The sequence below is a fragment of the Struthio camelus genome, chromosome 2 (genome assembly GCF_040807025.1).
Source record: "Struthio camelus isolate bStrCam1 chromosome 2, bStrCam1.hap1, whole genome shotgun sequence".
NCBI lineage: Eukaryota > Metazoa > Chordata > Aves > Struthioniformes > Struthionidae > Struthio > Struthio camelus.
The window spans coordinates 6,404,137-6,428,981 of NC_090943.1; the positions used below are offsets into that span (position 1 = coordinate 6,404,137).

General features: G+C 42.6%; 1 protein-coding gene across 2 annotated transcripts in view; it reads left to right on the top strand.

Moving 5' to 3' along the window:
* OXSR1 (oxidative stress responsive kinase 1) overlaps window positions 1-22,933 on the top strand; it is a 92,066-nt gene extending 69,133 nt beyond the window's left edge. The window contains exons 7-18 of one of the 2 annotated variants that reach the window (XM_068934163.1): window positions 1,265-1,366; window positions 3,978-4,111; window positions 6,164-6,212; window positions 8,628-8,693; window positions 8,963-9,085; window positions 11,770-11,805; window positions 13,479-13,634; window positions 16,051-16,124; window positions 17,081-17,133; window positions 18,225-18,293; window positions 19,273-19,337; window positions 20,217-22,933. In XM_068934163.1, coding sequence (XP_068790264.1) covers window positions 1,265-1,366; window positions 3,978-4,111; window positions 6,164-6,212; window positions 8,628-8,693; window positions 8,963-9,085; window positions 11,770-11,805; window positions 13,479-13,634; window positions 16,051-16,124; window positions 17,081-17,133; window positions 18,225-18,293; window positions 19,273-19,337; window positions 20,217-20,291 — 1,002 coding nt within the window. In that variant the 3' untranslated portion in view covers window positions 20,292-22,933. The remainder of the gene's footprint in view (window positions 1-1,264; window positions 1,367-3,977; window positions 4,112-6,163; window positions 6,213-8,627; window positions 8,694-8,962; window positions 9,086-11,769; window positions 11,806-13,478; window positions 13,635-16,050; window positions 16,125-17,080; window positions 17,134-18,224; window positions 18,294-19,272; window positions 19,338-20,216) is intronic. The other variant, XM_068934164.1, reaches the window with a different exon arrangement.
* Window positions 22,934-24,845: the final 1,912 nt, after the last annotated feature.

A 24,845-nucleotide genomic window follows, 5' to 3' on the forward strand; every position in this document is an offset into this window, starting at 1 on the left:
GCAAGGAAACTTGAATTTATAAAAACTATAGCATGTTTCCTCCTGTACTGTGTTTTTATAAATGTTGTGAGATGTCAGTGCTTGGTTAGTTAAATTATTTGAAATCCATTCGTAGTTAAGGCGTCTATAAACTGCAGCCCTTGAGGAACCCTTCCAGATGTTTCAGGCCTGTAAAAATGATGCCTACAAAATTTGGGAAATTGGTGGAAGATGCAGGACTCTTACTATAGTAACTTTTAATTCAGTTGTAAAATCATTATATGCAATCGTATGGAAAGGTGTGGAAGGAGGAGGTTGTTTTTGCTTCTCAAAATTCAAGGCCGTTTTAAAGGCAGTTTGGGCAACGCTTTTGGCTTCACGACAGTGTGGGCATCTGTTTAAAGCTTGTTAATTTAGCCGAACACAAGAACCCTACTAGCTCTGGTCTGATTCAGTATTAATTTTTCCCGTAGTCTAGTGAGAAGCGATACAAACAATTCTGTGCAGCCAAAGCACTTTGATTTCTGTAACTCTTGTTGAAGTTAGTACATAGTGTCTCTCCCCTGCAGTCGAGAAGGCGATGCCAAAATATTACCTAATGATAACGAGGAAGTAACTGCCTCGGCATGTGAAATATTTTTTCCTGTGCGTGAGGGGAAGTAAATACTATAAATTTCCCTGAACAAGTCTGTGTTTAATGTCAGCTGGAGAAACTACTATTAATTGGTGCAAAAATACGGTGGAGGGAGATGTTACTCTGCAGCCTGGAATGAGGGGCTTTTTACTGAGCTGGCGTGTGCTTCCCAGTCCTGACGATTCAGGATTGAGCATGTTTGGAGTCGGATCCGTTAAGTGGTTGACTAAGTGCAGTGAGGCAAATGTCCCAAGGGGATAACAGTCCCTCTATTAACTGTGAGAGTTACAGTATGCTGTGTAATGACTCTCTGTGTTGGTGTAGAGGTTGAAGCCTGGTTGAACCCAATGCCCTTTTACGTTCTGTGCTTTGAGAGGCTTATGATCTGGCAATCCCAGCCATGCAGTCCAAAACCATGGTTTTAATCAGACTATGACTACTAATACGCTTTCTGCCTGAAGGTAGAAGGAACTGAGGGGAGAGGGGGGCCAGGTGTTCTTTGCATCTGCACTCAACATTAGGGTGCTGGTCTTTTCAAATCCCTCGTGAGAAATGAGGGGAAGGGATGTGTAATAAGCAAAGGCTGAAGAAAGGGATTGTAGTGCAGGATAGCAAAAGAGGCACATGCTAACACCCTCTACTGTTTTTCAGGTCAGAGGATATGATTTCAAGGCCGACATCTGGAGCTTTGGAATCACCGCTATCGAACTGGCTACGGGGGCAGCTCCTTACCATAAATACCCACCAATGAAGGTGAGCGGTCTTCAGATACTTGCGTTTAAGAAATTATCAGTGTATTCTGTGGGCGTTTCAGAGAATTTGGCTGTTCTCCTTTGTTGAACAGTACAAGTCCTTCTTGACTTGCACTTGTGGATCTTAAATTTGTGTGAAGTCACCTTAAAAAAGGAAAAAAAAAAAAAAACCCACCACTTGATCAGCATTTCCTGAAGCAACAGTGCATAGTTCTTATTTAGATCCTGAGACTTGCCTGGGTCACCATTCACGAGGATGGCGCTGCATGCTTCAGTTCTGAAGCCTCTGAAGGCAGCAGATCTTTCTAGGGCTACAGCTACTGATTCAGAACGTCCTATCTGGCATCTCGTGATACTAGGAGAGGGAGCCGTTTCTTCTCCTGCATGATGATAATCCTCAAAAATCCTGTTACAAGTTTTCCCAAAAGATTTTCTTACTTTAACACTAATATAGTACTGTTAATCACTGAACCTAGGTGGAGGTTTTCTGGGAAATGCCACATCAGTATGAATTGCCTCGGGACCAGCAATGTTAATATTTTGTTGAGGTGGAGGAAACTTTTATTTAAACACTGACATTTCAAAAACCTTTTAAAGTATCTTAAAATATGGATTTCCTCCTGGTGGTGTAGCTAATTTTCCCAATTTTCTGATTCTTGAACCAGGAGCCTCTTCCAACATATATTCTTCTTTCAGGCAGTCTGTGTCTTAGTTAAGAGTCCATCTCATCAGTTGAGATCTGGAGCATCCTACCTTTGAGTGAGCTTTGAGATCTTTCTTACTCCTTGTGAGATCTGATGGGGCCCTGATCTGATGACCTAGAGGTCCCTTCCGACCTCAACCATTCTGTGATTTTTGACTTGCTCATAAAAATGTTGAGCCCTTTCTGTGGCCCTCTTGAAGGCCCCTTTGCTTCTACTCCTGGATGCATACTCTGTCAGATTGAACAGGAGGGAGTGGAAGGCTCTTTCAGAAACCCCTTAGCCTTATGGTTAGACTGCTTACCTGGGATATGAGGTTTATGGGTGCTAAGTCTCTCAATTTTAGGCTTCCCTGGAGCAAGCTTTCCTTTTCTAGAGCGCTTAACTGCTAAAGTGCTACGCAAGGTGAGCATCACCTCTCTAGGACCTGAGCACATCCCTGTCCGTCTCAATTTACAGTGGCATTGGGGAGTTCAGTAGCTCCGAAGTGATGAGAACAGGGCCTTCTATGTATGGCTTTAAATGCCAAGACTTTGCACTAGTTTAACTCTTGTTGGGATGGTATTCGTTTTAAGACTTGCATCAGCTCTGTGCGGAAATTTTGGAACGGCTAAGTAGTTTAGAAATGCAATCAAAGAGAGTACCGTATTAGTGACTGTGGCAAAGCAGTTAGTAGTTCAGGGAAATACTTTGCTGATTTAGGTGTCACTGTTTTCACTGGTACTTCCTTCTGTGCTCTAATTCTTAGTAATGTTTTCCAGTAGCTTCTGGATTGTATTTCAGTAACTTTTGATTATTGTATTCTGAATGCATGAGTTGCAGCTTTGAATATAAAGATCACCTACTTAGTGTCTGGTATTGTCATGTGGTGGAGAGAATTATTAATCTCCACTTGTATTAGATATAGGTTGCGCTACTGCAACCTATGCAAGAGGGCTTTTGCCTTTTATCTATTGAGTGTAATTATATTTCACCGCAGATTAATTTTGTTAGACAGCAAAATGTCCCATCCATTAAATGACCCTCCAAGGAGAGGAAAAAAAGCAGGGAATTCTATGGTAGACTGCTTAATTTCAGCTAGATTGATGGACTGTTGCTGCCCTAAGCAATTTAGCTGTTGGAAGCTATTTAAATGTGCTCTGTGCTGCTTCCTTTTCTAAAAATAGGTTTTCATCTGTAAGTAGGTGACAAGTGAAAATGGAAATGAGTAATTTTCTTCCTTTCCTTCAAAATATCTGAGTGATGCAAAGGAAATAATCAGTTTGGCTTGATGGGTGCTTGTGTTAGAAATGATTTCACCTGCTGTTGCAGTGCTACATGAAAGAGAATCCCTGTATCTTTTTAAGTAGCCCTTCTGCTTTTAGGCTAATTTAATTTCTAGCTAGGAAGTTCTATGTTCTGCTGTGTTTACACCTTTCATCACTCCCAGCTGCCCTGAAAGCGCATCGTGACCTTGCGTTCGGTGGCAGGCGATGTGCTGGGAGGTGTGATAGACAGCAGCGCGGCCTTTCGGGTAGAGGTTAGCCTGTCTCCCTGAGAAGGGAGGAGGTGACTCTCCGGGTCCTGTTGTACAAATCTTGAACCTATCAGCTGACAGTGAGATCGCAGAGGAGTAAAGTTCTTGAAAATAATTTATTTGCACAAGCTTAGCGAGCATGGGTAGCAGAGACCGTGTAATTGCCTTGAGGAACAGGTAACGAGGTGAGCTTTCTCTGAATGGGAGGTGGCAGCCTGAAGTGTGAGTAAAGCTTCAGTCTGTGTTCATACTACCCTCGGAGAGCCGCTGTAATGAAACAGTCCCTATTAATTCTCCTGCTTGGTGAAAACACTTGTTGAAAATACTGTATTCTTGAGATCTGCCTCTAGCGAAAGCCAAGAAAATCTCATTGCCAATAGATGCAATTCTTGTAGGTTTTAATGCTGACACTACAAAATGATCCTCCGTCTTTGGAAACTGGTGTGCAAGATAAGGAGATGCTGAAGAAGTATGGGAAATCATTTAGGAAGATGATTTCATCGTGCCTGCAGAAAGACCCTGAAAAAAGGTAAGAGCTTAACTGCCAACATCAAAATAAACTTGGAAAAAACCCAACTCACCATATTCTGTGCGGCAGCAAAGTTTCTTGGCTGTCCTTATTTTAAGGTTAAATGTCTGGCATTGTGACTGGCTGGGACGCACGTCTTCCTTTCAGGTTAATGAGAACGCATCCCAGCCTGCTACTTGTGTAGTACCATTCTCCCTCCTGCCGCCTCCGGCAGGTGATTGCAGTTCATGTTTTTTTTTTTTTTTCTCTAGTCAAAACAGCTCTGTCTTTGTAAGTCAGAAATCACATGTTGGGCAATATGTATTTACTTGTGGACATTCTTGAACAAATGTTTTCGAATTTGCCACTGCAAAGAAGGCTTTCAGTGTACTTTTGACTTAATAATATCTGCTGTGGGGAGAAATTTATGAAAAACACTGGCAAATTTTACCCAAGGTGTTTTCATCAGCACAAATTGCTTGAGTGACCTGATTCTGCCTTCAGTTTTCCTTGCTTGACTACTCAGTGTTGTTAGAAATTTCCAGCTTGACTACTCAGTGTTGTTAGAAATATCACTAAGGGGGTGGCGCATATGTTGCGGTTCCCAGTATAGCACCGTATCATTATGTTATGGTATCATTCAAAGCTGCATGAGGGTCTAGCTGTCTGTGGCACTGTTTCAAACCACGGCCTGTCCCGTAGGGGAGCTCAGACACGCTTCTGTAGTGGAGAAGCTTTGCGTTTTTTTGCCGGTCTTCAGCAAAGCTGCTTGAGAGAAGTGTTCGTCCTGCATCAAAAATAGTGCTCCTTAAAATGCAAAGCTAAAGGAATGAGCGTTTCTACCAATCAGTTTTATCTTAATTTTCTTTTTTCCTTGCTAAGCAAGCTAATTCTGGAAAGAGAAAAGTCCCTGCATAAAATACTAATAATGAAGACGTTTTTCAGTTCCCTCTTGTGACATATCCTGGAACAAAGGCTTCTCACGCACAGTGAGAGGAGATCTGTCTCTTCTAATAAGCTTTACATCTGAAATACTAATGAATCTAGTTAAGTGCTTGATAAATGCTGATAGCAAGTTTTTTTTTTTCTTTTCCCAGCTTGATACTTTCTCTGTCATTTTTTAAAGCATATCCTATCCCTGCAGGTTAGAGTGTGTGCTGATGAGAATTAAACGTAACATATTCAATCACTGCATGCCCCTTCTCTCTTCTCAAGCACCAGTAACGTTTACTGTAATCATCCTGACTCTGAGAGCAAGAGGTCTGCCCCTAAAGAGCAACTTGCCGAATGAGGTATACTGTGCGGGTGTATGGATTGCCAAAGAGAATGAGAAGTTAGTGCAATCGTTTTTCGTCAGTCCAAGGGCTCCCTTGCTAGAGGTTGGATGACTTTGATAGCATGGTCTGAGGTGAGATAAATCCTGTGACGAATAGCCTTTGTAAGTCGCTAGTCACACTGTGTGACTGTTCAGGCCCGGTGTACAGCTGGGGAAATGCTGTGAGCTGGTGCTTCTTCATATGGGCCTGAGACTTTAGAAAGCCTCTACTAAACTGGCCAAGGGATGTCTTTACTTTTCGATATTTAATAAGTCTAACTTAAAAGGGAAAATAGTTTAGACTTATTCCTTTTCTACCAAGCAGAGATGATCATTGCATTTACATTTAGTAGAGCAAATCACACAAACATAATGAAGTACCTCTGACATGGCTTTTAGTTGCACGCTGCTAGTACTGCACTACTACTGTAGTTGATGATCCTTCACTTCAGTTCTTGACAAATTGCTTCTGTGATCCTCACGCAGGCTGTACAAGATTAGAGCGCAACATCGAAATGAGAATTATTCACTGCTTTTTAACAGAATAGGCTTTGATTGGACTGCATTGTCGTTTAAAAGGCTGGTAGTATAAAATTACTTGCAGTACACTGGCTGGTTTTAGGGGAAGTGTGCAGGAGGAGGTGATGTGCCCGTATGAGATCGGTCGTGTTATTTGCAAGCTGCAGCAATCTGGAAGACTGTTGCGTTTGAAAGACAGCATTTATAACTGCTTTCTCTACATCTGTTCTTATTGACAGACCAACAGCAGCAGAACTCTTAAGACACAAATTTTTCACGAAAGCAAAGGTAAGAAAACACTTCCTAAATTGATCTGTGCAGGGGCTGTGGAGAGGACTTGTCTGAAGTATGATAAGTACGGTGAAAGTTTTATTGGCATGAGTGTAGGATGGCTGTTTCATTTAGGGCCAGCATAGCTGAATGCGTTGAATGGGTCATTGTGAATGGGCAGAAAATGAGACGTCTCTCCTGCGTCTCCTTGTGTATACTGCATTATTTAAAGAGAAAAAGAAATTATCTATAGAAATTCTTGAGCATTTAAAATGTCTTTCAGTGGGTTTAGGGGTTTTATCTTCTCTTGTAATGGTGCCATTCTGGCTGCATGTCCAACCTTAAAGGTCTCTGCTGGCAGTAAATATAACCTACGTTTTAGAAACCTCTGTAGTCAGCCTGTATGCACAGCAATGAATAGGGCCCACTGTGGTGGCTTCCTTAACACTGTTTCACCCTGTACTGCCTCATGGAAAGCGAAGATCCCATGGTACAAGACAGTGGGAAACTCCTATTTCTAGCCTTGATAGGTGGATTGCAGTGGAGTGGCGATAAACAGCATTTATGTACTTACTGCCTGGAGATTAATGTGTGAGGGTTTTTTTTGGGGGGGTGTGGGGGGGAGATGAACAGAAATAGCCAAGGGGAGAATTTATATTTGCATGGGAATGAGGAAGTGTTTCCTGGTCGCTTATTTTTTCGTCTGTGGCATGTTTGTGATCTTAAAATACATAGGTTTTATGGCAGAGCACAGGTTAAACCGTCAAAAAGCTATCTGATACTGCGGATAGCACCATGGCACTACCGGTTAATGAAAGTAGTTTTCAGCTCAGAGATTAAGATGCTTAAATGGAAGTATCCATATTTAGGCATCTGTATAGGAGCTGGGCACCCTATTAAAGTTGACAGAATTTGATAAGTGCAACCAAGAAAGTCCAGAATGCGATCCAGTTTACCAAGTGTAGGAGTTTGCTTAAGGGCAAGTTTAATTGCTGTCTGGGCTCTTGACAGTATTAACTAGGTTTTCCTTGGCCTTAATGGGATTTTAGGCAACTGAACTGTCCACGTCTGCACGGTGAATGCATGCGTGGTGTTCAAAGGGACAAGGAGATGGCTTACGTATTGCTGACCTTTCTCTCCATTTGGTTGATACTGGTTTCAGTTCTTGTTGCACTTCATTGTGGATAAAACCTTCATGCTTTCGTTAAACTGCTGCAGAGTAACATATTAGCATATGTGGTGATAGAAAATTAACATTATGGTAAATGAGGCAATACTTAAACCAGCACCCCAAGCAACATTGTATGCCAGTGAACACTGAGTGTTAAATTACTTTCAGGCTTCAGCCACTGCCAGACCGACAGCTGTAAATTGAAGACAGGAGAGTCCAACTTTAATATGTTTATATTGAGCTACCTATAAATATAATGTGTACTGTATAAAAGTATGTTTAATCTGTGCTGAAAGCTGTATATCAGAATGCTAGCATGTGTCTTGAGGCTTTCCACCCTATGTGCAGGGAACCATCAAGGGGGAGTTGTGGGAGCACTTCACGAGCAGGAGATGGCCTGGCAGCGGGGCTTTCCAGGCGCGCCGGTGTGGGGTGGACGATCCAGCTGGATCCTGGTGCCAACGCTAGGGTGCCAGCAATGTCCTGCTTCTCTGCAGCTCCCAGTCTGAATCTGCAGTCAAGCTGTTTGAAAATGGTATGCTCGGGAGGTTGTATGTCAACCGGAGCAGCTTGCTAAAGAGCAAATTTAGTATAGTAAAACATCATAGCAGGATCACAAGACTTAATCTGTTGTGATCACCACATTCGCTTCCTCTCTAAACATCACATGTACCGTACGTTTCTTGAGCCACACTGTAACTCTGGTTGCCCCAGTTCCTGGGTCTCCTTACTCCTGTGTGTTGGCATTCCTGCATCCTGGCCTGTGTGACATCTGAGACTGCCCTTTGACAGTAGGACAGGCAAAAATGTAGGGGCATTCCCTTGCCCCCCTACCCCCCCGTCCCCCTCAAAAGAAGAAGAAAAAAAGTGGCTAGATCCAGGTGTTGTAGTAGCCACAAATGGGAGGAGGCCAAATGTCTCAGCAGGTTGTCAGATACTGTGATACAGTAAGTCCAGCAACGTTCTGCAGTATATCAGATACACTTTTAAATAACTTCTTGTTGATTCCGTATCGCTTCATTAAGGAAAAGTGCTATTGCTAACTTAAAAAGTATTTAGGATGAAACATAAATTGTGATCCAAAGGAAGAAAGGAGTGCATTTCCTTTTACAGCTCAGTTATTTGCTTAAAAAAATAAAAGGGTCATGCAAAACACTTTCTTTTGGAAAAAGTTTGTGAAACGATTTTTCGTTATCAGAAACACTTAAGGAACCAAAAGGCATTTTTATCAGTGCAAATGTTTGGTGTGTTTTCTTTTGTAGAATAAAGAATTTTTACAAGAGAAGATGTTGCAGAGAGCACCAACAATCACTGAAAGATCCAAAAAGGTACCGAAAACTTCATGGGCTTTGTTAGGTGTAACAGTTGCACTAGTTTCTATGCTTGTGCTCACATTTTTAATGAGCAGTATGCTAACGCAGCATTTTCCGGGTACAGACCTAAACATCCTAATAAAGTCCTCAAACATGCTGGCAGACTGAGTACAAGCTGAGGATGCTCTTGTGCTATTTTTCCTTTAAAGAAAACAAAAAACAAACAAAAACAACCTGTTGAAATTGTCTACTTCATGTAGCTGTTCTGTCTTTGTGGTGAGTAGGTCCGGAGAGTCCCAGGTTCCAGTGGACGCCTTCATAAGACTGAAGATGGTGGCTGGGAATGGAGTGATGATGAACTAGATGAAGAAAGTGAGGAAGGCAGAGCAGCAATTTCACAGCTCAGGGTTGGTTCTCAAACTTGATGATAGCTCTACTCTCTCTTGTTTTCTAACTGCAGTGTATCTAAACATCCCTGGGAAGCTTAGGTTCTTGTTTTAAGTATGGTATGCAGTAAGTTTTGATGATCCCTTCCCTGAAGAGTTTGCAGCTGAACCAGGGAAAGCAGACTGAAGGTTGAAGAAAGTTTGTTTATCTCTGTTCTGTAGTTTTTCTGGGACACAGCTGGTCTCAGTCAGGGATGTTGAGTGTAATTGGGAACACTAACTCAAATGGCGTGCTCCCGGTTCAGAATACTACTAAATCCCTTGAACTAGGATATTCTTTTTGTTTTAGGGGTTTTGATGATACTGACTGTTTGAGATGCTTTCTTCTGGAAGTATCAGGAGAGGTATTGTCCTCCTGCCATCTCCAGGATGGAACTGAAATCTTTGGGCCTACACCTGCAGCTGAAATCTGGAACACGCAAGGCCTAGTGTCGTGCTGTCAGCTACCCTGAAATGTAGTAGTCCTAGGAGAAAGTGTTAAGGCAGCTCTTGTAGCTGTAGCACTTTAACAAAGGATGATGTTGGAACAGTAGGTCTGAATGCAGTTACCTAAATGCAGATGTCTGTTGCCGTTTCAGAGATGCCCCTTGCAGCTGTGACACAAATCTTTGGCATACCTCTGCCTTTATAAGGGCCCAGTAGGGTGCCAGGACACCTTAGACCTAACTGCATATCTCTGTTTAGGTACTCAAATCCAGCCCTGGGTGTCTTTCCTCTGCACTGGTTTTAAGTCATTTTCTTCAACCTGAAGGCTAGGAATGCCTGTGTGCCTACAGCATTTGATCCCTTATAGAGCAGTCTTAATATTTATTGAGCATTTTAGCTCTCTGCACTTGAAGTCTTGAATTCACATTAGAGCAATTGCCGTTTTGCAATTAAAAAAATTCATGAATCGTTCATCTTCCATTACTCAGTAAATCTGTTTAAAGCATGCAGTGTTGTCACGTTTCCCTGGCTGCTTGCATCATCTCTGATTACACATGCACAAGTAAATTAGAACTGATATGATGACTTTGGGTATGTGTTTAAATATGTTTGTGCCTTAATTAGGTAAACCTCTTTTGATGTTTGTTTTATTTCTCTTCTTGTCTGTTCAGGTTTTCCTTAGTTTACCTCTGCTTGCTGTGTATCTGGGTTAGTTGTTAACTGTGAGGCAGGACCAGCGTTTCCATACTTGTCTCTATAGTGTCTAGCACACTGTGATCTTTCAGACAAACCTCTTTTGAATTATTCCATGAGACGTCTGGGTACTCCTGGATATAAGCTTTGTGCCTGAAAGAACAGTGCGAAACTGTGGCCTGCAGATGTGGAGCGTAGCTGTTTTTCTCTGGGAGCAATGCTACGCTTTTCATTTTGCCTGGTAACTGTCAAGTGAAGGCTTAACGCATTGGGATGGGTTTCAGGCTTTGCCTTTCCAGTTGCAGGACTCTCTTTCTTGACACTGTACTTAGGAGCAGTTCCATCACAGTGACTTCCCTTCCTGTCCAGAGGGCTTTTTGCAGCTTGCTCTTATGAGACCTCTTGCTTTCTTTCATGGGAGGCCTCTGGGTAATATGTTACAAATTGGCCTCTTCTGCAGTGGCTGAATTAGTGGCACTGATTAGTGCATAAACTGGCATCCGTGAAGTTAGTGGCCTGATGAGATTTTTGTTCTTCTGTCAAACTCATCCTGTCCTAGACCTATCTTTTAGACTACTGTGCAGAGAAGGAACTTCTTTGGTAATCCCAGCAGAGACGATGACGCCTGTCCATCTCCATGCTATAACATGCTATAACACGCCTGTCCATCTCCATGCTGTAAAGCTCTTTCAAGAGCTTTAACTCTTGAAAGTTAAAGCTGCAGACTCTCTGAATTGCAGGGTTTTTTTGTGATGCTTTCCAGTGATACTGGCAGTCACTTCTAGCTCATGTGAAATAGCTAATGCATGTTATCTTTGTTTTACTGATAAGCAAAGTTTGCTCATATTGCTTTGACTGCACTTTCCCCTCCGTTCCGCTGATCGTCTTTTATGTTGCACTCCTGAACTTGTGTACAACCGTCAGTTTTCTGCTTTCTCATGGAGAGCATAGCATAATGCCGAGTTCAAGGGCAGGGAGAGTAAGCAAGGGGCATTTTCTGTAAAACAGCATGTGTACAGCATGTGTAATTTTCAAGCTTTGATGTGGTTTAAGCAAGTTGGTTTGCAAACTGGTTTCCTAGGTATATGAAAAGAATTTATTTTCCAGAGAAATTCTGCAAGACAGATTTGTACTGCTTATCTTTTTCGGTAAGACTTGGGTAACTTAAAATGGATTTTACCATCTCAATGTGCTTAAAGGCAAGCAATGTGATCTGATCTAAGTGGTCTTCAGGAGTACTTGATTTCGCTGTCAGTTAACAGTTATAGCAGCTCATATATTGTACGCTACTGTGCAGATGCAAACTGCAAGTCCTGAAACATGACAGTATGTTTCTGGGTATTACGATATGATTTGGCTGCCAAGAAACTGTGTGGCTTTGCTTTTATTATGCATCTTAATTGGTACACACAATTTGAAAGTGGTTGCATAGACTTTATATGTTCAGTGTTATTCTGAAAAGTCCTTGCTAGGACAAAAGTGAAACTTATTGACATGCAATGACAAATTTTTTTCTTTGTTTCTAGTCTCCCAGAGTGAAAGAATCTGTACAGAATTCTGAGGTAAGTGATGACTGCAAATGGCTTTCCAACACAATGACTGCTAGTCATTATCACAAGGATATGGGTTTTTTTTAACCCTTTGAAAACAATACTGTGTGAACTAGAAGCTAGTTTATAGCTAAGCTCTACTTGAAAACCTGCCTAGAAAATGAATCTTTGGCTCTTTCATGCCAAGAGGTCTTTCTAAGCAACTGTGGGGAATATCTTTTCAACTTTACTTGCCACGGCGAAAGTCTGTGTGTTTGTAAAATAACCAGTCAGTCACAAGAACAATCTGAACAAAACAAGTCTTCTAACTTCCTTTAAAAAACAAAAATAAAAAAACCCCAAAATTTTGAAATGCCTGTTTCGCTTGGTCTAACCCATTGGTTTGAACCTAAGCTTGGAACTGTGAAGCAAGTCTGTAGTAGTGCATGATAGCAGACAAAGCTTTGATTGCAGTTTATAATCTGCCTTCAGTGCTGGCACTGTCCTATATTTTTTTTACATGAGGAATATTAGTATATCTTTCATTTCAGTGGTAGAAGCTGCTTATCTTGCAGAGACTGTGCTTTCTCTTTCCTTTCCTTATCTATGTGGAAAGGTAAATAGGGCCATCTCCTAGAAATCAGTTTTGGGTTAGGCTGTCCTGTTCTAACTTCATCTGTTTCCAAGGGTTCACTGATTGTAAAAGGAGATCCCAAGTAAACCTGCAGTCAGTTCTGGTTCTGTAATTTTAAGTAAACTCCAAATGGAAACAAAAACTTGAAAATTAAAGTCCCTCTGGGATGAACTTCCCTGTTAAGATGCATCCCTTAATGCATATTGTAATTTGAAGGACTAATATTCCATGTTTTCAGCTTCCAAAGTGAGTTACACTTCCTATCGTTTAGTGCAAGTCAGAAGGCACGCTGAAGAAGTGCTGTCAAACTCTGTTTTTTGGCTGCTATGGCAAAATAGTTTGTCTCTGTTCTGAATAGCTCGAGGGGTAAATAAGGTTTAACTTTCGTTTAACTCTTTTCCCCTGCACCCGAAATTAATTGCATGTGCCTTTTTTGCAAGCAATTAAGCCTAATGCAAAGCAGTCTTGTCTTGCGTTTTGAAGAACTTGTACTCTCTCTGAATTACGTTTCAGTTGAATATCTAGAGTCCTCCGACTCTGACATTTGTTTGAAAACAGATAAATTATCAGCAAATATTTTTATGCTTTGCTATGCTGCGTTCTCTGAAGGGAACTTCAAATCGAAGCAGAGTTGCTGTGGTTTGATTGTCTAGCTACTAGGAAATATCAGTAGGACTTAAGATTTTGAGAAAGAGGGAACTACAGGATACAGCACTCTGTTCCAAGCTAGGATATGGTCTGTGCGCATCCAGCCTTGCTAGCTACAGCATGTAACTTTTGGTCAGGATCTACAGTCATGCTGCTGTGGTGGTTTCTTGTCCTTCCTTACTGATGAGTAAAGCTTGAATTTGCAAGTCAGAAATGGTCCTTGGATATGAGAAAAAATTAAAACTCTTTGAACACAAACTTGGGGATCAGTCTTTAGTGTTTTGGAGGCCGGGGAATGCCTTTGGTGCTGCGCTTAGCCAAATAAATCACTTAGAATTTTAACGGGCACTTTGTGGAAAGCAGTTGCTTGAGTCTGAAGTCCGTTAAATTCATTTTTCCCATTGAAACACCTTTTTGCTTGCAGCTGTTCCCATCAGCTGAGCCCCAAGGTCCTTCACTCAATATTCCAGCACAGACACCTACTCAACTACCTCAGGCCGCAGGACAAGTACCTGCACAACCTCAAGCTGCTGTCCCTCCACCTAGTCAGGCTCCTGCAGCAGCACCGGCAGCAGCCCAGGTGAGATTAACAACTTTTCATATCAGCCTTCAATCTTGCACCTTACCTTTCTGTTCAAGACTGTTACACTAAGGTGAACTAAAACCATGAAAGCTGCTTGTCTGGAGTTGTACTAGCGGTGCTGATTACACAGATGTGAGAGCAAGCCTGGTAGTTTGCAGAAGAGAGGCAGAAAGGGGACTCTCATTTGAGTGTCAACTGCTTGTTCCTGGTGTCTTCGGTGAAGTGTTTACAAACAGGCGCTGACTGTGCCTCTTAGCATCTGAGTCTACCAAATAAGAGTATGGGGAGAAAAGTGAGGAAGAAACAGTAAGATGCAGGTGCTTCAGGCTCCAACAGAGATGCAGGAGGCCTGAATTAAAACTGTTCTTTATTGGTTAAAAATCACAGAGAAGCTCCATCTTTAGGAAGCTGTGAACCTGGTGGTGCTTCCAAACACCTCAGTTTGAGGCAGAGAGGGAAGGATGGACCTTTGAGTGGAAGTACAAGGAATGTAAAAAAGCTTGACAAGTCCCTCTTTAATTTTTATCTGTGCCATCCCAAAGTGTAAGGTATGGATCAAATAGGCAGGCCTTACAAATTCAGGAAAGAACCCCTGACTTGTGTTAAAGGGAGAAGAATGACCAAACCAAATCATCACCAAGATACTTGGAATAGGTCTTGCAGTTGGCTAAAGTAAAGCACTGCAGAGTTTGCCAGACTCCTGAACGATGCTACTTCTTCATAAAAGACGCTAATGTTCATATTTGTTGCTGGGCAGAGGCAGTCGATGTTGGACGGGGCCAAGCTAGTATGATCTGTTGGCAGGCCAAGGGAAAGGGGCTTGGCAGTGTTAGTCAGAAAATTAACTCTTGGGCTTACTCCTTCCTAGGTGTGCTTCATAATTTCTATTTTAAAGGTAGATCACTTCACTGTGTGTGTATCACTTCACTGCGGTCGGCTCATGTTCCTGTTTACAAACCCATTATAGACAGCAAATTAGTCCTTCAACAAAAATAGCGGAGCTGGGGACTGACATATCCTTGGCTACGTTAAAGCTAGTTTTAACGCTTAAATCAAACCGTTTCAAATCTTTTGAAATAGGGCCAGTGATTTAATCCCTGAATTTTGTGCAACTGTTGAAGCAGCAGTAGCACTGAAAGCCAGGAATCTCGGTTCAGTAAATCGACATAGCAGTGTGGTGTCAATGGAAGTGATGGAGGTGTTTTGATTTGCCCTAGTGGAGTATACTGCTCCCTGCCACTGGTGCCCGCTACCTTATTTGTTGGTGGTTTGTCCTAAGGTGATCTGCATATATCATTGTCAGTGTGGTGCTCTTTATAGCTTTCCTCTGGTTCTTGTAGCTTGGTTGATTACTGTTTTGCAGATCTCTGGGCTTTACTGTGGGTCCTTGCTTGTTTTCACTGACCTGGTAATACTTTTGGTTTTAATTCAAACAAGGCTGTGGTCAGTAGTCCTGAGCTGCATCACTAGCACAAGAAGAACAATGGATGAAGTAAAAGGAGTTAATTTTTCTGTCATGAAAAAAAAACAAGTAATCTAGGTGATGATTTAAAAAATATAAAAATATAAAAAAATAAAAAGCATTTGGTTAAGTTTTTGAGGCTGAAAGTATCAGCCTAGAATGCTGTCTGTCTAGTTACTGTAGATTTAAAACCTCTGGATCAGCATGTGCAGTGCAGATGACTTGTGCAATGGAAGAGTGACCAAAACTTTTTTTGCGTTTGTGAAGTCTAATTAACACTTAGCCCTATTCCGAAAGCATCGCAAGCACTATAAAGATGGAAACCTCCTGGATCTTTCTTACTGGAAATCTCCTGCTATGAACAATATAAAATGCTTTGGCTACAGATGCCAATAATTCATCAGAAGTAATTTAGAAGGGAAAATAGGCACCTATAAAATCACTGCTAGATGCTCTCCAAAAAAGCCTCTGATTTCACTAAAATTAATTGAGAATATATGCTAATCTACTGGTTAATTTTTTTCCTAGAAGTTCTTCACATTTGTATGACACTTCCAAAAACAGATGTTTAGGGCAAGGATTAAAACGTAGGATGTCTTGAAACTGTCGTGAGTGCCCCAAAACCCTGATTTTCTGAGGCAAAGCAAACAATCTCTTTACACTTAGCACCTCCTCCGGTGTCCTACTGGTGTGGTGTTTCTCAAACTCAAAAACTTTTTCTCTTTTTTAAAAACAAATGCAGAGAGAACTGCCTGGATAATTACAGTTCAAGGGGAAAGCTCACCTGTTTGATTATCAGTCTGTCTTGTTTTTCGTGGTAGTATCATAATTCCAGTGATGTGTGAAACTTCTGGGATATTTTGTATTTATAATTGATCAAGGTTATCTCTAGTTTTAAGACTAGAGAAAGAGGGTATTAACTTGCCTTAAAATAAACTAATTCTGTTGTAGGCCCCACCTGCCCCTGCTGCAGCCCCGGTACAAGAAGAAACGAAGGTCCCCATCAGCCTTGTACTAAGGTTAAGGTAAGGACGCAGACGATTGACCTATTCTGTGAAAGTGAGCCTTTGTAGAGAAGGACACTTGAAGATTTTTTTAGCACATCCTGCCATCTGCCCTTTGAATTAAAAGGGTTATAGTCATATATTTTTTTTTTTATCAGCTCAGATTTTGTCCAGTTTCCCAAAGCGGGGACCAAGAAAAGCAGTTTTTACCTGTTCCGCCTCTCTGATTTGGCAAGAACTGCAGGTTGAAAGAAACTTTAATATTTAAGCCCTCCTAAAATCCAATAGGATGGGTAGGAAGGAATTAGCCAAGCCCCCTAAAGGGGGTCAGGGATCCTGGCCTTTTGCATCATCTGGCTATTCAGGCATAACTTCATAGCCTTTGGCCAGTTCTGAGGGTGAGGAGCTTTTGCCCCAACTCAAGACGTGGATTCTGGTTTGTGTCATGAGGAATACGGAGAGAAAGGACTGTAAGTGCTCTCTACCATCGTTATACGCATTGACTTTTCTGGTTTAAGGAATCTGTTTCTCATCTCCTTCGACATCTTGATGTTGATAGGCATTGAACTGGGACTTCTGAGCATCATCTCCTCCTAGTCATTCCTGGACAGTTGTGTAACCTCTGTGTGCACCTACAGAGTGAGTTAGTGCTTCCTTCCTCCAAAGGATGTGCTCCAAGGATAAATCTCACTGCTGTGAGTTGCAGAGACAGTGGAACGATGTAGCCTTACACAGAGAGGTAGCCACCATATATAGTGAGCCTCAGCCTGCTCAAGCCCTGTCAAATTGACAGGCTAACTGTTAAGGAGAACCCTGCAAGGCACAAACCCAAGTCAAAGGTTTCTGCTCTTTAAGGAGGAAGGGTGTAGTGATTTCAGTTCTCCTCACAGACTGATTCTTCAGTGACAGAAGACATGTGGACACTGATCAATGAAATGGAGCAGCCTTTTCTATATAAATTTTTTTTCTTTTCACAGGAATTCGAAAAAAGAACTCAATGATATTCGTTTTGAATTTACCCCAGGGAGAGGTGAGCTGATGGGGAACGCCAGAGTGTGAAGGTAGTTTTGGTGAAGGGGGACCCTTTGTTTGGTGTTGCGCAGATATGTGTATGGAAGCACTAAGAGGGTCTGTCCGCAGTGCGTGCAATTGCTTCCTAAAGGCCTTGGGTTTTCTAGAGCTTGCCTTATGGTCAGGCTGATCACGAGTGCTTTGAGCACTGCCGTTCAGAGAACCTTCTAGTAAAGCTGCCATGGCTACAGCTAAGGTACAGCCCTTTGAATTCCAGCTCACTTTGACACGTAGTTCAGAGCTGTCTCAATGCAGTGCTTTAAGCAGTAGTCTAGTTGGCATAAAGAGGAAGCAGGGTATGTGAGGGGGTCTCCTCCCTTGCCCTCTGTGGCTTTTGTCGTGCCTTGAAAACAAGGGTAGCTCAAAAGTGAACGACTGAAGAACATCTCAATGCAGATATTGTAGTTTGCTGGGCTGATGCCCTCCACGTGGAAGGTGTTTCCCTACAGGGTCACTGAACTGCCACTGCGTAGCTAATACAAGTGATGCCCCCCCCCCCCCCCCTTCTAGAGTAGGTGTGCCCCCCTTCCCCCCTCCCTAGAGTAGGTGTACCAGTTTGGAACTTAAGTTAGATACTTAACTTGCAACAGATAGTCCTTTAGGTTGCCTTGCTTACACAATCAAGGAGGCATGCATCTTCAGTAGGCCATACTTAGGCATCTGCCCTGAGTTGGGTGAGTGGACAACCTTCTCCATGGACTTTGAAGGGAGCGTAAGCACCTAAAGTCTTTGAGAAAGCTGAAGACTGCCCATGCAAAGTATAGAGTAGCCTAGGTATTTGTAGGTACAAGGGTAGAAAAGAAGCAGGTTTGGAACTGCACTGTCATGTGACTATTTGATACCTTTTTCAGCTCAGTAGAGACAGCATTTTTTTGGTCAGTGTTAGAAAAAAATTAAGTTTGAGAAGAAAGACTGCACCTAGTGTACACCCTATTATTAATCTGTCTCATGTAAACTTAATATTCTTGCTAGTTGGTTTCTGTGCAATACCATAATCAGCTGGACAATTTCTGTTATGTAGTGACTGGCTCTTGTGTTTCTCCCCAACAGATACTGCTGATGGTGTATCTCAAGAACTCATTTCGGCAGGTCTTGTTGATGGCAGAGATCTGGTAATAGGTAATGACTTATTATTTTTTCTCTGACCATTTTAGTCATTTTTGCATATTTAAAATGACCTGATTTGTGGGTACTAGGACAGTTAATTGCAGCCTTGGCTCTCTACCCCTCTGCGGTGCTACAAAACTGCTGTAAATTCTAGTGGCAGTTCTGTACCAGTATGTTTGGGCCCCCCAGTCCACAAGAATATCATCTGGTTGGAAAGATTATGAAGAAAATGTTCCTTGTAACGCAAAATGAAGCCTAATCAACGCATACGTCTTCTCCCTGAGCTGAAATCCTTAACTTTTCCTGTCTGACGGTATTAGTTAAATTGACCTCATCTGACATATATGCACTGCCAAATTACTGCACAAGCCTGTACTCCTTACAGGTTCTGCGCAAGAGAGGTCTGGGACTGGAATCAGCCAGGCTTTTTATTTTAAGTGTTGGAACCCATTGGTAGGGCTGAGGAAGGAAGCGCGCTGTGCATGTGATGCAGTTGGCCGAAGGCAGCAGCATGTGTTGCTGCGCTTCAAGCATATTTGAATAGCTAGATGACTACCTCCAGCAGGTTTGCTAAATAATTGCATCCTTTTATGCAGCGGGTGAGACTTTTAAGCTGTCAACATTGCCTGCACGTTTCAACTACAGCAAGCAGAACTGTTCCTTAGGTAGTGGCCTCAGCATCTGGAGATGCTGCTAGTGCAAAATTAACTGAATTTCCAGGTGCAGTTGGGCCATTTCTGAATACTACTACTTCCGGGAAAAACTACCTTTGAAAAGGAACCATAGTAACAAGTGGCAGCATTTTCAGTTTAAATGTTTAGATTAAGCAGACTTTGAGTCTAGTTGAGACCAAAACTTTTTTTTTTCTTAGCCCTCTGTTCTTAAATGTTCTAAATTTGCTGCGTAGTAGAAAGAGGCCTTAATGAGTTTGGGATGTTTTTCTCTAGCCTGTCCTAATGTTTGCCCGTTTTTTGTGTGTGTGTGATTTCAGTTGCAGCTAATTTGCAGAAAATTGTGGAAGAGCCCCAAGCAAACAGATCCGTCACTTTCAAACTGGTATTTATTCCTGTTCCCTAATTGAACAAGTTGTCACTTGTGCAAATAAAACACTGCATATAGATGCCTATAATGTTGACTGTAGGCATCTAGTGTATGCACTCTGAATCCTCCCTTCTTTCTCAAAGGTCCACAGTGGTCATCTGACAGCAGGCAATGCAGGCTCCTAGCTTGTGTCCTCTGAGCTGCACTAGGGTTAAATAACTATGTGAGATGGTGTGCTAACCCTGACGTTCCCTTATCTCAGCTAATAGGCATATTAAAATGTTACAGAAGGGTATTTTCTGTGCTTGGAGTGTATACTCACCCAGAAAGGATAGAAATGCTTCAGGGCAGGTAAGTGGACAAAGAAATGCCACTGAACCCTTTCTTGGAGGAGGAGAATGGGGAGGGCCTGGATACCTTGTCTTTGAGAGGAAATGGAAGAAAAGCTAGGAGATGAAGGACTCGTCTGCCTTTGTCATTCAGAGACAGTGAAACTGAGCGTTAATTACAGTGGCAAAGCAAAGGTATAACCAGTTTATTGGTAGGTAAACAAACATGTACCATTATAATTTTTGACCATTTCTGTGGGTAAGGAGAGTTTTTTTTTGTTTCACCCAGGATACCGCACGTAGCCCTAGTTGGAGCAGACATTGGCAAAACTTCAGTCCCAGCCCTTCCTAGCTTAAAAAAAAAAAAAAAAAAAAAAAAAAAGATGATAATAAAACCACAATTTTAACTCTGGATACTGCCACCTGCTGAGTACAGTGCAAAGCTGTCCTGTAACTGCTCCCTCTCCAGACTGTATCAGATGTACATCATTGATGCATAGCATAGTGCACATCAGAGGATGCATCATGTGTGTTGCTATTTGGATCTCTGTTTGTTGTGTTACAGGCATCTGGTGTTGAAGGCTCGGATATTCCTGATGATGGCAAACTTATAGGATTTGCACAGCTCAGCATCAGCTAAACAATGGTCCCAGGAGATGCTTCCCAACTGAGAACCCACATGTGCATATTCGTAATGCTTCTGTTAGCCTAAAAAAACCACTACTGCCAAAGAATTGAACTACAGCCCCTGTCCTAGAAGCTTTAACATTGTTTCCTTAATAGGATCACAAACCTTCCTGAAATTACCGATGGCGTTTACACCTTTTGTAAACAACTCTCATGTTTTTGTATCTGTCATCTCAGACATGCAGATCCAACGCATCACTGCCTGCATGTTCATTTTATTATTGCCTTACTTTAAAGAAAAATACTACTGAGTACGAAGCAGAGGGTTCCACTGCTCTGATGATCTTGCCTAAATGTTTGCTTACATGTGGTTTCATTTTTTTCACTTGCTATTTTTGCACAAGTTTTAATACTGAATGAACCTTTTTTGTTCTTCACCTGCTTCTCTTTCCATCTGAAACACCAATGTGTACATGTTTTTTGGGTCACCTGGAGTGCTGAGAAATCTGCTTTTCTTCAGCTGTATTTTAAAAACTCCACTGGTTTGAATGCTTGCACCTGAGAAAGCAAGCCAAGTCTTAACCCACAGGAGGGAGAGCATTCTTCCCTTGTGTTTGTGTTTTTGAGAAGTTCCTTGACTTTGAGGTGTTAGAAATAAGCTTCCCTTTGTAAACTGCCTTAATTTTATTTTATTTTTTTAACATTTTGGTTCTCTCCACATGAGTGCCAGGCATGGCATGAGGGCTGAACCTCTTAATTTACGTTAAGCAGTCCTTCATCCATACATGTCTCTCATTCTGCATCCTTAGATGTAGTCTGTTCTTAAAGCAGAAGAATGAGGCATTGCTGTCTGGAAACGGATCTTTCAGATGATGCCCTAAGCTGTTGATGGTCAGAGGGAGAGGAATTTGGCGTCACGCAGCGTTTGGAAAATACGCACTTCAAATTGTTCTGGAAACCCGGTCTGTGATGCCTGGCTCCTGTGCGAATCCTCCCTGACGTATTTCCAAGTCCTTTGCAAACTGGTACACGTGGAACCATCCCTGTTGTGTTTTACAGCAATAAAGAACTGCCAGTAGAGCGGTATACTAGGCAAGCGAGCGGCGACCTGTCCCTCCTGCACTGTTTGCTTGGGTTGTCAGCCTTCTCTTCGATCCAAGCCTCGACGTTTGATCAGGATGTCACTGAAACCATGTAACTCATGTTTAGGTGTTGTTTCTATGTGGTGTTTCATTTGACTTTCTACATGAATAATATAAATTATACTTTGCGTTTGATAAGAGACACTTGTAATGCAATATGTGAATAATAAATGGTGTTGGTTTTTTGGTTTTTTTTTTTTTTTTCCCCTACTGTTTCACAGTTGGCCTTTGTAACTGCCGTTGGCTCTGAAACGTTTTCTACACGGAAATTGTAAGCCTGTAAGTTACCACACAGATGGAAACGTGTTTGGTTTCCGTCAGCCACAAACAATGCAGAAACGGAGCGTTAAGATGGAACAACCGGGTTCAAGTAGGACTTTCGTATTTCACAGTCTTCTGACGAGCAGTCTGTATTTATCTATTTTCTCCACGGGCAGCTGTGGAAGCTTCCTGAATTGTGCATGTGCTTTTCCTACCGCCCGTGTTTCTTTAGCCTGTAGCTGGCTATTGGGTAGGTCCCGATGGGGGCTGCCTAGAGCTGGTCGCAGCCCCGTGGCTAGCGAGCGTGAAGGGAAGGGAGAGGAGGAGGAGGAGGAGGAGGAGGGTCTGGGAGCGAGAGCGGCCCCGAGCGCTGAGCAGAAGCTCTCCACTGACGAGGAGGCGAGGGGTGTGCGGTGTCGGGGGGGCTGGCGGTGGCCGGCTTTGGCCGAGCGTGCGTGCGTGCACGCCCGTGCGGCAGCTCTGGCACTTTCTCCCGGTGTCCGATAGCAAGCACTCCCAAGGGCTTGTGCTTCCTGGCTTGGGAAGAGCAGACTGGGATCTAGATTTTCATGCCGCCCAGGGGTGGATAGGGACGTATTGGAAGCGCTCAGGCTACAGAGACCAGCTAGTCTTGGTACAGTATTATTTTTCCTTCTGCCTGCATGCCCTGAGCACCCCGCTGGTCATTTGTGTGCTGGTGCTGAGAAGTGTAGGACTCGAGCGGCTCAGATGAGACAATGGAGTGTCTATTTATATTAAGTGAATCCCCACTTTCCCCAAGCCAGGACTTGGAGAGCCTGAGTTCACACCGACCCAATGCTCCTTAGCTCTTTACGTGAAGAAAATAAGTACGGCAGAAGCAGATGCTATTTGCTATATAGATCTCCAGATGTTCTGGGTAGTGATCCAAAACTTTTACTTGGGATATTACAGTACTAGACAACTTTTTTTTTTCTGGTGGTGTTCCAGTAAGTGCCAATGCTGTTTGTGATTCTTTTCCAGTGTCATTAAGAATTTGGGCGGTGGTGATGTGCAAAATTCTGATTTGTACCTGGAAGCAGGTGGTATTTTTTAAGTTAGTTCCTACTTTAAGGACAATGCTCTGTTAATGAAAAAAGGATCCTTTTCACAACTTCGGTGTATTGTAGATTATAATGAAAGATGTAAAATATTCAGGCTTTTTTCCTTTTTGGACTTTGTATTTTACTGCATGTCTCTAATTTTTAATCAATAAAGAACAAATTGTCCGTTATCTTGTGTTAGGTGTGTTGTTGTAGTGATGCTGAATTGGGTGGTGTTTCTTGGGGATGGGGCCGGAGGGCTTGTCCAAAAGGCGTCTACGCCAGCTGGTGTGAGTCTGCTCTGTGCAGCAGGAGGTTTGACACCCCTCAGGAAGGTGTGGTGGGGAAGGGGTGGGAATGGTCTGCAGGTATCCTGTGTGCAGAGCTAGGACCAGGAGGAGGATGCCTTTTGGATCATACTCAAGGGCTGGTCTCTTGCTGAAACAGTTGTTCCATGCTTTGCAAGCCCTGTGTGGCTGGGTATGAGCTTCCCTTTTCTGAGAACATGTAAGGTTGTCATAGGCTGCCTTTCAAGTGAGATAGTTTATGCTGTGGGAAACATGTGAAGCATCAACAACTCCCCTTCTCTCAATTTCCACAGTATTTTTTTTTTAATGCCTTTAGATCTTATCCGAGGGCATCTCTGAGGTCTCTCCCTACATTTTAAGTGAAGCCAAGACTTTAACAAAATGCATTGAAGGTGGGAAGCAGAGCTGAGGCATATCCACCTACCACATTATCCTGGTGACTCTTCACTCTAGTTGGGCTGTTCATCTTTGTGAGCAGCAATATCGCTGTCTGCATCATGCTTGTGTGCCAGCAGTTCTGCAGTGGGCTGTGAGAACAGGAAGGGGCCTGGAGTGAAAGGCGTTGAGTGTGCGGGTGACAGGATTCTTGGCAGACTATCAATAAACCTCTTATCACAGAATGAAAACTTCTGTGACCTGGTACTGAGCAGTTGTCATCATCATGATGTCAGTCTTTCCTCACAGAGCCAGGAACCTTTAACCTGAGTGAAGGTAACTTCCAAGGTTAGTACGTGGAATGGGAAGGGCTGTTTGGGGTCATTGAGCCTGGTGCGCCGTGCCTATGAGACAACTTCTTAGCAGTCTCTCCAGTAATTGGCTAAGCCATGTTTAAGAAGCCCCAGAGAATTATATCACTCTCTTGTCTCCAGTCCTTTGCAAGATGGTTTTTGTAGCTGCCTTACACCAGTGCCTCGTGGTCCTCGGCAGGTGACCGATCTGTCCCAGTTATTCCTCTCCTTGGACATTCCCCTTTATGGGTGCTTACCATGAGGTGTCTCACGCTTGCATTTTGTCTATATTCTGCCTTAGGTTGTCCTATCTGTCCCTAATGTTGGTTAAACTCAATAAAAAGATTTGCAGTGTCAATGCTTTCTGCCTTTTGATATGGAAACAACCTGATCTTCCTTACCTCAGTGCATTAAACTGCAGGAGGTTATTATTTTTTCCTAGAGTTTGTCTCCATCCTTGAGCCTGTCAACCTCCTCCTCATTGAAAATCAATTGAAAGATTTGCCAAGTGATTACTCGTTAATCCTTTGTCTTTAGCCTTGCTACCCTTTTTCTTTCCTCCTCCTCTTTTACATGGACTTATTTGAAGAACCTGTTGCTCTTTGCTCATATCCTTTAAGAGGAAAGTCATCATGACTTTGGTCACTTATTTTGTCCCTGTGTGCTCAGCAGGGTGTTTTAGGGTTTGAGAAATACATGGATAAAACAAAGATGTCCAGTGCATTGCTGATGTTACCCTTCCACCCCCCACCCCCACCCCAAAGGGCACTAGCTCGCCCTCTTGCTCAATCTTTCTTTCCTTTGATTTTCCCTGCTCATCTTACTACTTTATGATCACAGTCTCACAGATTTCTCTCCTCCCAAGTGATGGGTTTGCAAATAGAAAATAACTTCCCCTGGAGGGTGTGCAGCTTGTGGAATTTCTGTTTCACTTAATGGGAACACACTGTGAGAAGAAATCCAAACACAGTGCCCTGCTCTTTCTTCAAATTTACATATTTTTTGCGGCTGCCTGTGGCTGCCTAGAGCTGCGGGGCTTATTTTGGACTTAAATACTGGTTGAAGCC